The sequence below is a fragment of the Phycodurus eques genome, chromosome 2, assembly GCF_024500275.1.
Source record: "Phycodurus eques isolate BA_2022a chromosome 2, UOR_Pequ_1.1, whole genome shotgun sequence".
NCBI classification, from domain to species: Eukaryota; Metazoa; Chordata; class Actinopteri; order Syngnathiformes; family Syngnathidae; genus Phycodurus; species Phycodurus eques.
This window is the reverse complement of record NC_084526.1, coordinates 33,161,528-33,175,421: the sequence shown is the minus strand read 5'-3', so window position 1 is coordinate 33,175,421 and position 13,894 is coordinate 33,161,528. Positions and strand designations below refer to the sequence as shown.

Below are 13,894 nucleotides of genomic sequence, written 5' to 3'. Positions count from 1 at the left end.
ATATATATATATATACACACACACACACACACACATGAGTATAACGTTTGATTTGACAAGATAAAGCCTAATGATCATAAAAAACAGATGTGGTGGTATCAGAATCTTCTTCTTTTCCTTTCGGCTTGTCCCGTTAGGGGTCGCCACAGCGCGTCATCCTTTTCCATGTAAGCCTATCTCCTGCATCCTCCTCTCGAACACCAACTGCCCTCATGTCTTCCCTCACGACATCCATCAACCTTCTCTTTGGTCTTCCTCTGGCTCTCTTGCCTGGCAGCTCCATCCTCATTATCCTTCTACCAATATACTCACTATTTGTCCTCTGGACGTGTCCAAACCATCGAAGTCTGCTCTCTCTAACTTTGTCTCCAAAACATCGAACCTTGGCTGTCCCTCTGATGAGCTCATTTCTAATTTTATCCAACCTGGTCACTCCGAGAGTGAACCTCAACATCTTCATTTCTGCCACCTCCAGCTCTGCTTCCTGTTGTCTCTTCAGTGCCACTGTCTCTAATCCGTACATCATGGCTGGCCTCACCACTGTTTTATAAACTTTGCCCTTCATCCTAGCAGAGACTCTTCTGTCACATAACACACCTGACACCTTCCTCCACCCGTTCCAACCTGCTTGGACCCGTTTCTTCACTTCCTGACCACACTCCCCATTGCTCTGGACGGTTGACGCCAAGTATTTAAAGTCCTCCACCCTTGCTATCTCTTCTCCCTGTAGCCTCACTCTTCCCCCACCACCCCTCTCATTCATGCACATATATTCTGTTTTACTTCGCCTAATCTTCATGCCTCTCCTTTCCAGTGCATGCCTCAATCTTTCTAACTGTTCCTCCAGCTGCTCTCTGCTTTCACTGCAGATCACAATGTCATCTGCAAACATCATGGTCCACGGGGATTCCACTCCAACCTCATCTGTCATCCTATCCATCACCACTGCAAAAAGGAAGGGGCTCAGGGCTGATCCCTGATGCAGTCCCACCTCCACCTTAAATTCGTCTGTCACACCGACAGCACACCTCACCGCTGTTCTGCTGCCCTCGTACATGTCCTGTATTATTCAAACATACTTCTCTGCCACGCCAGACATCCGCATGCAGTACCACAGTTCCTCTCTGGCTACTCTGTCATAGGCTTTCTCTAGATCTACAAAGACAAAATGTAGCTCCTTCTGACCTTCTCTGTACTTTTCCATCAACATCCTCAAGCCAAATAATGCATCTGTGGTACTCTTTCTAGGCATGAAACCATACTGTTGCTCGCAAATACTCACTTCTGTCCTGAGTCTAGCCTCCACTACTCTTTCCAATAACTTCATTGTGAGGCTCATCAACTTTATTCCTCTATAGTTCCCACAGCTCTGCACATCACCTTTGTTCTTAAAAATGGGCACCAGTACACTTTTCCTCCATTCCTCAGGCATCTTCTCACGTGCTAGAATTCTATTGAACAAGCTGGTCAAAAACTCCACAGCCACCTCTCCTAGATGCTTCCATACCTCCACAGGAAGGTCATCAGGACCAACTGCCTTTCCATTTTTCATCCTCTTTAATGCCTTTCTAACTTCCCCCTTACTAATCATTGCCACTTCCTGGTCCACCACACTTGCCTCTTCTACTCTCCCTTCTCTCTCATTTTCGTCATTCATCAACTCCTCGAAGCATTCTTTCCATCTAGCGAGCACACTGCTGGCACCAGTCAACATATTTCCATCTCTATCCTTAATCACCCTAACCTGAAACACATCCTTCCCATCTCTATCCCTCTGTCTGGCCAGTCTGTATAGATCCTTTTCTCCTTCTTTAGTGTCCAACCTGCCATACATGTCATCATATCCCTCTTGTTTTGCCTTTGCCACCTCTACCTTTGCCCTGTGTCGCATCTCAATGTATTCCTTTCGCCTCTCCTCGGTCCTCTCAGTGTTCCACTTCTTCTTAGCTAACCTTTTTCCTTGTATGATTTCCTGTACTGTGTGGTTCCACCACCAAGTCTCCTTCTCTCCTTTCCTGCCAGAAGATACACCAAGTACTCTCTGCCTGCCTCTCTGATCACCTTGGCTGCAGTGGTCCAGTCTTCTGGAAGCTCCTCCCGTCCACCGAGAGCCTGTCTCACCTCTTCCCGAAAAACTGCACAACACTCGTCCTGTCTCAGCTTCCACCACATGGTTCTCTTCTGCCTTTGTCTTCCTAATCTTCCTCCCCACCACCAGAGTCATTTTACACAGCACCTCTCTCTCTGTCTGGGATGCTCAGAACTACTTCGTCTTGCTCCTTCCAGAATTTCTCTTTCACCTCTAGGTCACATCCTACCTGTGGGGCATACCCACTAATCACATTACACACAACACCCTCAATTTCTAGTTTCAGCCTCATCACTCGATCTGATACTCCTTTCACCTCCAAGACATTCTTAGCCAACTCTTCTTTTAAAATAACCCCGACTCCCATTTCTCTTCCCATCTACACCATGGTAAAATAATTAAAACCCTGCCCCTAAACTTCTTGCCTTACTGCCTTTCCACCTGGTCTCCTGGACGCACAAAATATCAACCTTTCTCCTAATGATCATGTCAACCAACTCCCGAGATTTTCTTGTCATAGTCCCAACATTCAAAGTCCCCACATTCAGTTCTAGGCTCTGCTTTCCTCTTCTCTTTCTGCCGAAGAACCCGCTTTCCACCTCTTCTTCTTTGACTTCGACCCACAGTAGCTGAATTTCCAACGGCGTCCTGCAGGTTGACTGCGCCGGTTGCGGACGTTGTTAACCTGGGCCACGGCCGATCCGGTATGGAATTCTTTGGATGAATGCTCATATTTGTTTGGCAAAGTTTTATGACGGATGCCCTTCCTGACGCAATCCTCTGCATTTATCTGGGCTTGGGACCGGCCTACAGTTTGCACTGATTTGTGCCCCCCGTAGGGCTGCATTACAAGAATACAAGATTTTATTGCAGTAGTCTGACATAGTGCAATCGTGAAAGAGCAAATTTGCCTCGTAGTCTGATCCACGCATTACGTGTTGTTTGTTTAAAACGTCGGTCTGTCTGCTGGATGGCAGATTTGAAGGCAACGAGCGCAAAAGTATCAATAAAGATTAGGTATACCTTACGATAACTATTGGACCAATAACTTATGGCTCTGAGATCTACAGACTCTGGTCAAATAGTGGAGCACAGAGTCCAAAGCAAACATGGTGAAGCAGCATTTAGCTGTTATGGTGCACACAAATGGAATAAGTTGCCAACAGAAGTGACGTCAGCCCCAAGTGTGAATGTTTTTAATTCCAGGTTACAAACTTTTTTTTTCTCATGGTTTTTTAGCATTTCCAGTTTTAAATTATCTTTCTTGCACTGCACGCCGTTTTAATTGTATTTTCATTTTTCTCTTTGTTGCAAATATATGTTTTTTTCTTTGTTTATAAATGCTTTTAATCTTGGAAAGCACATTGTGTTACCTTGTGTAAGAAATGCGCTATATAAATAAATTTTCTTTGCTTTTTCCCCCAAACGTAACGATGCTCATTATGGCCAAACAATTCAATTTGAGTTTCGTCAGACCACAGGACATGACTCCGAAAAGGTCTTTGTCACTGTGTGGATTTGCGAACTGTCATCTGGCTTTTTTTATGTTTCTTCTGGAGTCATGGCTTCTTCCAGCAAGAGTGGCCTTTCAACCCATGTTGTACAGTACTCATTTCACTGTGAATAATGACACACTCTTACCAGCTTCAGCCAGCACCTTCACAAGTTTCTTTTGCTCTTGTGTTTATATGCACATTTTGAACCAAAGCATGTTCATCTCTGGGACTCAGAACCGTCTCCGTCCTGACTGGTATGATGGTTGGACATTCCCATGGTGTTTATACTGTACTTGCGTATAGGGATGCAGCTATCGCATATTTTATTATTCTAGTAGCTCCCTAAAAAATTATTAAATATTCTAGTATTCAGATAAACTGTGTTTTTGCTTGGTATTTTATTTTGGTTATCAACTTTTATTTCTTAAATTCACACTGAGCAGCAAACTATATTCTTGGCTATAAACATTTTCAGTGAGGCAATTTCATACACAAATAAAAATACAACCCCAATTCCAATGAAGTTGGGACATTGTGTTAGCCATAAATTAAAATACAGTACAATGATTTGCAAATCATGTTCAACCTATATTTAATTGAATACACTCCAAAGATATTTAATGTTCAAACTGATAAACTTTGTTTTTATCAAATAATCATTAACTTAGAATTTTATGGCTGCAACACCTTCCAAAAAAGCTGGGAGAGGGTCATGTTTGCCACTGTGTTACATCACCTTTTCTTTTAACAACATTCAATAAACATTTGGGAACTGAGGACACTAATTGTTGAGGCTTTGTAGGTGGAATTCTTTCCCATTCTTGCTTGATGTACATTTTCAGCTGTTCAACAGTCCGGGGTCTCCGTTGTCGTATTTTACGCTTCATAATGCGCCAGACATTTTCAATGGGAGACAGGTCTGGACTGCAGGCAGGCCAGTCTAGTACCCGCACTCTTTTATTACGAAGCCACGCTGTTGAAATAAGCAGGGGCTTCCATGAAAAAGACCTTGCTTGGATGACAGCATATGTTTCTCCAAAACCTCTATGTACCTTTCAGCATTAATGGTGCCTTCACAGATGTGTAAGTTACCCATGCCATTGGCACTAACACAGCCCCCATACCATCACAGATGCTGGCTTTTGAACTTTGCGTCCACAACAGTCCGGATGGCTCTTTTCCTCTTTGGCCCGGAAGACACAGCGTCCACAATTTCCAAAAACAATTTGAAATGTGGACACGTCGGAGAGGGAGATCAACAGGTGGATTGGTGCAGCATCTGCAGTGATGCAGACTCTGAATTGGTCTCTCATGGTGAAGAAGAAGCTCTCGATTTATGGTTAATGAAGTCACGTTATAATTGTACCGATTATGTAGTTGTCACTATCTTAATTAACTGGCCACAAATTTGACTGTTGTCATATTTAATAGAAACCTTAGCCCTCCAGAAGGCTAAGGTTATGTTACGAAGGAACATTGTTAGGTTTACCCTGTCTTTGGGTCTTGCGTTGCATTCTGTGTCTTATATGCAACATTCAACGATGGCCTTTCTGCTCAGTCTGAAATGCTCCCACACTTTCAGCATTTTGTCTTTTTTCTCACATTTGTCTTGTCCGCCATCTTCCCCCCCTTGAATCAAATATATGCGCTTCCCTTCCGCCTCTTTCCCTAGCGTTGATGGTGTAAACATGTTATCCTCGTGCAGCCACTCAGTTGAGCTTCACAACTCATTCCTGCCATTGACAGGTAGCTTCTGTATATACAGTTGTATAGTGTTCATTTCCTCTGGGAAATTGCAATACAAAAAATTGCCATATTATAACTTATTTGAGCATATGGAGTACAAAAGTAAACACATTATGATAGTTCTAAATTGAAAATGTGAAGTACTGTACAGTGGAATGTCGATATAACGAATCCCGATATAACGGATATTGGACAAAACGGACCGTTGGAACCGAACAATGTGTCCAAAAATAATTTCCATTTCTCACTTAAACTGCCGTTGACAAAGTCTGTTCGTTCCAGAATTGGCCATTGTTGTTTACTGGCACTGTAGCGCAATATAGGCAGAGAATCGGGGGCATGTATTTCCAGCTCAGAGATATAAAATATGCCTAGATCCAGCCAACAGAGTAGCCCGTGCATATGTGGCGGCCATGTTGAATGTGTCGACCATCTCCCACTGCATCTGTGGAGCTCAGCCACAGTGATCTTGAGGTTCTTCTGTACCTCTCTCACAAAGGCTCTTCTCCGCCAATTGCTTAGTTTGGCTGGACGGCCAGCTCTAGAAAGAGTTTTGGTCGTCCCAGACGTCTTGCATTTAAGGATTATGGAGGCCACTGTGCTCTTAGGAACCTTAAGTGCACCAGAAATCTTTTTGTAACTGTTAGATTTATCTTACCAAACATTATAATGAATAAACACAAAAGGAATGAAGACGTTCGTCATTTTACTCATGAGGAGGGCGCATGGGAGATTGTTCAGGTTACAGCCTCTCATCACGCTCTAAACAATCTCCCCCGTCGCTCCTACATTTATTTTAAAATAGGAGGGTTCTACAAGACATAATGTTCTAAGCATTAAGACACAACACAAAACATAGGACCAGACGACACCTGTCCCGTCCCCGACCACATCCGATCACGTCCTTGGTCAAGGCGCCCTTCCATCAAATGTTGCTGAGTCATCTTCTTGAAGGCGAGACATCTTTCTATCTAAATATTGTCCATAATACTAATGCAAGCTACTAATGCAAAATACTAATGCAAGCTACTAATGCAAAATACTAATGCAAGCTAAGCAAATAAATGATAACTACTAAAATATATCTAACAGTAACCTTGGCCAGATCTGTGCCTTGCCACAATTCTGTCTCTGAGCTCGTGAGGCTGTTCCTTTGACCTCATGATTGTCATTTGCTCTGACATGCAATGTGAGCTGAAAGATCTTATATAGACAGATGTGTGGCTTTCCTAATCAAGTTTAAACAGCATAATCAAACACAGCTGGACTCCATTAAAGGTGTAGAACCATCTCAAGGATGATCAGAAGAAATGGACAGCACCCGAGTTAAATATGAGTGTCACAGCAAAGGGTCTGAGAACTTATGGCTGTGTGATATTTCAGTTTTTCTTCTTTAATAAGTCTGTAACAATTTCAACAATTCAGTTTTTTTCTGTCAACATGGGGTGCTGTGTATACATTAATGAGGGGAAAAATGAAATTAAATGATTTTAGCAAATGGCTGCACTATAACAAAGAGTGTAAAATGTAAGGGGGGAGGGTCTGAATACTTTCTGTACCCACTGTATGTACATGACACATCTAATAGTGTCTTAAAAATCACTAAGAGATGCTTCTCTGTTGTTTTTTGGAATGCTTTTCCACTGGCACAACAGTGTGTCCAACTGCAACAAATGTCTGTGCTGTAAACATGGACAGTGACCAAATGGTTCCAAATGCTTTAATACTTTTTATTGCCTTAATGCAGAAATGTTTGCATCCACCGACTTTTGTGGTCGACTTAGCCAAGTTCGATTTTTGTATGTTTTTTATTCACATCCTGGATTTGATAGTATTGGAGAGAGGAGCGAGAAGCTAGGAAGAGAATTAACATCCACCCTTAGTCTCTACTCTCTCGGCCTATCACGGCCCAGCTAAGCAAATTTTGTTACTTTTGTTGTTGAGAGAGAGAGAGAGAGAGAGAGCGAGAGAGAGAGAGAGCGTGCCGTGCACTGAACCAGAAAAAACAAGTGCAATTATGCGAGAAGAAATTGTGGACGAGAGAGGAAACGTATGTCACATTACGAGTTTGGCAGTATTTTGGGTATTTTAAGTCCGACAAGAGTAGGGTTGGACATAATTTAGATATGAGTGATTCCAGTTCCTCGTTTCGATTCCAGTTCCAAACGATTCTCCGATTCTTTTAGGGGGCTGGGTCAAAAACGTTTGCATGTTTTAAATAGGGTTCTCCCGGAGAAAACTCATGCAGGCACGGGGAGAATATGCTAACTCCACACAGGTGAGGGAGGATTTTAACCCAGGTCCTCAGAACTGTGAGGCAGATGTGCTAGCCAGTCAGCCATCAGGCTGATAGTTACAGCCCTATATATACTGTATATGCATTTTTTACTAAATTTATTTATGCTGTATTTGAGACTACTTTGAAGTTGGAAATGTATCACTTTCTTACAACATCCAACCTCAGTGTTCCAAGTAGGGTTGTCACAAATATTGATTTAATTATTAATTCATTATTGTATCAATTATTCCTTCAATTAATCCAATAATTAGATAAAACAATTTGTTTAGCATACAGGTTTAATGCAAAATATTTTTTCCAATTACTATTTGGTATTGTTTAATAATTAAACAAAACCAAATTAACAACAATTAAGCAACAACACAAGAGAGGGAGTGATGTACGAATGCAAAGGGCTACTAGTTTCATATACTATATCAGGTTTAATTATAATTAGTTTAGAAGCCCAAACTAAATTAAAATGTTCCATACATGTACCTCAATCGGAATAAACAATTATAATCTGAATTGAAATTCACAGGGGTGGAATGTTGCTTTTGTCAAACTGATCAGAAGTACATTTTCATCATGTAAACAGTGAATCGGAATGGTGTCGGGCTGCACTATTTCTGCGCATGCCCTGTCTTGATGTAAATGCACGGTGACATCATCATTTATGCACTTGAAAACTAGGCGGCTTTTTTCCAGAGCTGGTCTGCAACGGCGACTCCTTGTTTTTATCTTGCTTTAATAAAAGTGAAAAACAATTGCGACTATTGTGCTAAATGGATGACTGACCTCCATCCTAATAAATCACGTGATGTTTACATTGATCTGCCCATGCCACACATCTGTTAAACGACTGTTTTGATTAAATGTAGTGACCCATGTAAATGCCAGATCGGAAAAGATCACGTCACATGTAAATAGTTGAGTAGAGATCTTCAATCGGAATGATTTCAATCGGAATGACAAAAAAGTTTGTATGTAAACCCTGCTCATGGCTCGAAACAATTCATAATTATCAAAATAGTTGTCGATTAATTTCATAATTGGTTAGTTGTCGATTAATCGATTCATTATTGTACCACTAGTTCCAGGTAAACAAAGTTGGAACTAACATAACATGACAAGCCAGTCATCTTTTTGTTCGTAAAAAGATTTGACTAATCAGCCATCTTTTTGATCTTCACTAAATTAAATGTCATGGAATAACTTGATTCAGCTAGGATATATAAGTGTGTGTGTCTGTGTGTGTGTGTGTGTGTGTGAAATTCTTAGATTTTTCCCCACTTTAAGATCATCAAACAAATGTAAGTATCAGAGAAATATAGCCCAAGTGAACTCTTTTTAAATGGTTATTTCATTTATTAAAATAACTATTTTAAGTTACCTGGCCTTGTGTGAAAATGTATTGCCCCCCTAAACCTAATCACTGGTTGGGCCATCTTCAGCAGCAAGAACTGAAATCAAGCGTTTTCCAAAACTGGCAATGCGTCTCACATCTCTGTGGAGATATTTTGGCCCACTCTTCCTTGCTGAATTGAATTAAATTCAGCAAAAATTGAGGCTTTTCGAGCATGAACAGCGTTATTAAGGTCATGCGAATGCATTTCAGTCGGATTCAAGTCTGGACTTTGACGAGGTCACTCCAAAACCTTCATTTTGTTTTGTTAAGCCATTCAGAAGTTGACTTGCTGGTGTGTTTTGGATTGTGACAACAGCAAGTTGTTGTCACAATCCAAAACACAGTGCTAATAGCTAATCCAAGTTTGTTATTTAAGTTATATGTCAGGCTGGTTAAGTGGTATCGGTGTGTAGTATTGGAGCATTTTATGGAGTCTCAGTACAAGCGCAAACATACAGTATCGGCACAGATATGCATCCCTACACAAGGCTGAGTGCTTATTAAAATGGTTAACTTTGAAAGTTCAAAATAACACGGTGAAGAATGCTACACTACAGCCATGACGACGCATGCACACACAACGCACACATTTTAAGTAGGCACAAGCCACACATGGTTTGGGAGAGTGCTAACAATCTCGAATTTAACTAGGCTCAAGACTTAATATTGCCATTCAACACAACCAGTTCTGCATGGAGCCATTCATCCACGGACTACACCCTGGACTGGTCGCCAGTCAGTCGCCGGGCACATACGCAGACAGACAACAATCCACCCTCACATTCACACAGTCACCGAGTGGAAGCTGAACACATCTGCCTGAACCCAAGTCAGGCAAATCTACCATGAGGACTTCAGTGACTTTTTTTGTTTGTTTGTTTTTGTTTGACTTTTGCTTTTGAACAGTATTTGGTAAAAATAAAACACATTTTCATCACAATTGAAAGACATAATGGTATTATGAACAAGTGTTCATACTCTGTATTGGCGAGTACTCAAAAGTCTGGGAAAAAAAGTGATATAAATACATCCCTAGCCTTGTGTCACTGTAGTTCTTAAATCACTACTAGTCTTCCTGTCTAGCTTTCCTCTATCCACACACTAGTCTAGCGCCAGTGCTCTCCATCGGTTGCTCCCTGATGACTCGCTCCTCCCTTCCTGTCGTTTTCCTTCTCTATGTTGGCCGACTGTCTCTTTATTGCTGTCAGTGTCAGAGCAGGTGGAATCAATTCTTAACCCTCAGCACCCTCCGCCCTTTCCACAACTAGCTTTTTAAGTGAGAGATTTAATGAGCGATCACTCTGTGAGGTGACTGTCGGCATGGGTCACACTTGTCTGTGTGTAAGGGAGGAAAACTGGGGGAAGGCGTATTGGACCAAATCTGCAGTACAAAGGCACACAGTGCAAGTCGCTTGCTCCTCCCAGCTTCCTCTTTCTGCTATTCAGTTCTAAGGATAGAAAAAATATAGTAGGATGATACAACCGTCTCAACTCCTCATTACTAATAGAGATTGTCTCTAGAGGTACAGACATACCACAATGTCATCCAAGCACTGTGTTCACATCTGCTAACTGTGGCGTTCCTTGAGTATATCTAAGCATCATCGCTGTGTTTACATAATGGTTCAGAATTCTCTCATGGGCCTCTGGTTTCTCTAAACCTCCACTTTTTTTCTCTTGCAGATGGAATCTCCTGTCTCAACACCAGTCCCTCCCCCCCTTCATATCTTGGCTGCAGTAGGCAACAGTGAGATTGCCTCGCCATGTGAACAGATAATGGTGCGTACACGCTCAGTAGCAGTGAACACATCTGATGTGGCCCTTTCCACGGAACCTGAGTGCTTAGGACCCTGTGAACCTGGTACAAGTGTCAATCTCGAAGGCATTGTGTGGCAGGAAACTGAAGATGGTAAGTGCAGTATTTCCACTGTAAAATGGTGAAAAAAATAGTCTGTTTGGTGTGATATAGATTCAAGAATCAAAAGTATCAAAAGTTTTATATATATATGTGGTTATGGGTCTCTCTCTCTCTCTCTCTCTCTCTCTCTCTCTCTCTCTCTCTCTCTCTCTCTCTTTCTCTCTCTCTCTCTCTCTATATATATATATATGTATGTATGTATGTATGTATGGGTTATGGGTATATACTGTATATGGCTGATTTGGGTTGGTGCAAGTGTTTTGTCAGTCAGCAGTTCCCTTATTCAGTGTAATTTTGGTGAAAATGAAATGATCTCATATATTAGGGCTGCACCATATTTTGTTTGAGCATCGTCATCACAATGTATATGTATGTAATATACAGTGAATCAACTGTAATATTAGCAGAAGGACCTGTTTGGGCATGCTTAAAACATAAAAGCTTGTACACCAGCTGCAATTCCTATTTCGCTCTTCTGAATTAAACTAGGCTGGCACCAGCAGCTTTGTCAGTGTGCGAGGTGCATTCAGGGACACTGCATAAATGGGAGTGAATGTGTCCTTTTGTAATACAGTACATAATTTTAAATTGATTTCTAGGAAAATTATTATTTGTATCAAAACGCTTTTGTTAAAACACTGTACAATCACAGTGTGATAATATGGAAATTATTTTGTTTTGTAATATAATAGATAAATTGTTTTGTTAATAAAGTCAGCCAGAGCTACAAGGAATGCAAAGTTTTATTTCCTTATATCCTTTCACCATCTTTCTTGTCATACTTTGTTGCTTGTTTTTGTTTGCACATTAAGGACAAAAGTCCTGTTTTTGTTTTAATTCCTCATTTTAAAAAATAAATAAAAAATAAAAAAACACCATACAAGCAACAAGTTTTTCCTGATGTTTTTGAGATTCTAGGGTGAAAGCTGCAGCTGGCAACTAGTGTGGCCTGAATGTGTGGCAACTATGGGGAAATGAAATGCCAGTATTTTCAGGGTAAAAATAGCCTGTCGGCAACAACAAGGGGGAAAAAAAATAACTACCATAATTTCTCGTGTATAATGCGCACCCATGAATAATACGCACCCCCAAAGTTGACCTCAAAATTCTGTAAAACCTATGTATAATGCATTTTTACAATGCATTATTTTGCTTCTTCCCATATGATCAAAACATTAAATATCTGTATTATTTTTAAATAATTATACTGAAGTTAAGCACTTTATTTGAACATGTAATTATTTTTATTGACTTGCTCTTATTTTGAAATTCACAGCCCTCCTTTTATTTTGTAAATGAGAAAACACACAGTTGTGCTCATATGTTTGATTACCCAGGCAGAATTTGTAAGATCGATACAATTCTTTAAAGAAAACATGGACAAGGCAAAACACATTTCATTTTATATTAATGGGATTCAAATAAAATTGTCAAGCATTTGAGAAAAGCATGATCAGTAAACAAAACATAACCATAAAGAAATTAATGATGGTTGTTGTTCAGTCATCAGTCGTACAAATTTCACAAATTCTGCCTGGGTATGTAAACTGTACGAATATGCTACATCTTTTTCATAACCTCTAGGTGGAGGGTTTTTTTCATTTTCCCCTATACCTATGTATTATGTGCACTATTGACTTGACAATTTCTTTGGGTGGGGTGGGGGAATGCGCATTATACACGAGAAATTACGGTAGTTAATTTTTGGGTAGAAAATGAATTTTCCCAACACTAATCCTGTATTATTTCACATCGCAATATATATCGCAGGTTTAAAAGAAAAAAATAAATTATATATATATATATATATATATATATATATATATATATATATATATATATATATATATTGAGAATTTGTGCAGCTGGGAACCTTTGAAATCAAGAGACTTGAAGCAATTTGCTTTTCACGTGTAAGCCAGTCTGTTGAAAAACAAGTCTGGGATTCTCACTAGCTATAAAACCAGTGCTATGACTGTCAGTGTTTTCTCTGCATTTACTTTACTGCTCAATTTGGTTTGGCTCTACCAGTCAGCAGTTTTGTCCCTGTCACAGTATTGTTGCTTCAAGTTAGGGCTGCACAATTAATCAAATTTCAATCGTGATTGCGATTTTGGCTGCCATGATTAAATTATGCTGATCGTTTGTTTTTTCATTATTATTTTATTTTTTTTACACACATTCAAAATGCGGGCTCTGCGGCATATAAAGCACTTTCTCAACTTCGCCAGCCGCCGGGGGGCGAACGCTTCATTGAGCTCCTGAAACAAGCGAGCAGGGCCAGCACTCTGTAACGGTAGCCTCACAGTCACTCTTGGTGGAATAATGAGAGTGTAGCATGCCTCGAGAAGCAAGTTCAGCATCAGTAGGAGCCTAGCGCCTTGGATAGGCTATTTTGAAGTTGGGCCTCGAAGCACGTTGGTGGCGTGTTAGCGAAATGCATAGTATGAACCATCATTGCAGTGACTGCCTTGCCTGGAGGCTGGCCTGACCAAAGTGTAAATTGAGAGAGAAATCACAGTGCTTGCAGCCTAACTTTATTGCCTTTTATGCATAAATGGCATTTACTTCCATTAAGTTGCAATATCGTGACTGTCTGACAATATATATATCGTGACAATATCGTGACCATTCGTTCATTTTGTAATACCATATTTATTCAGTCAGCCCTTGGTAAATTTGAATATGTTGGGTAATTTTTTTTTAATTTTCCAAAATGTGTTCTGATTTAAAGATTCATTTTGTACCGAAAACTGTTTACATAGTTTGTTGAAAATTAGTGCAATAAAATAAAGATTTTTCCATAACATGAGGAATAATAGTGATGAATAATCCTGATTACAATATTGATCAAAATAATCATGATTATTATTTGGGCAGTAATTGTGCTTCCCGACTTCAAGTAGTGTGTTGAAAGCAAAAGTGATGGTAAGAAAAGGCATGATTGAAGTATGAGGTA

General features: G+C 40.3%; 1 protein-coding gene across 10 annotated transcripts in view; it reads left to right on the top strand.

The window, feature by feature from the left end:
• The window catches only part of LOC133399151 (zinc finger protein 609-like), a 147,164-nt gene that overhangs the window by 87,925 nt on the left and 45,345 nt on the right, over positions 1–13,894 (top strand). For all 10 annotated transcript variants that reach the window (XM_061670396.1, XM_061670399.1, XM_061670398.1 and 7 more), the window contains one exon: positions 10,701–10,926. In XM_061670396.1, coding sequence (XP_061526380.1) covers positions 10,701–10,926 — 226 coding nt within the window. The remainder of the gene's footprint in view (positions 1–10,700; positions 10,927–13,894) is intronic.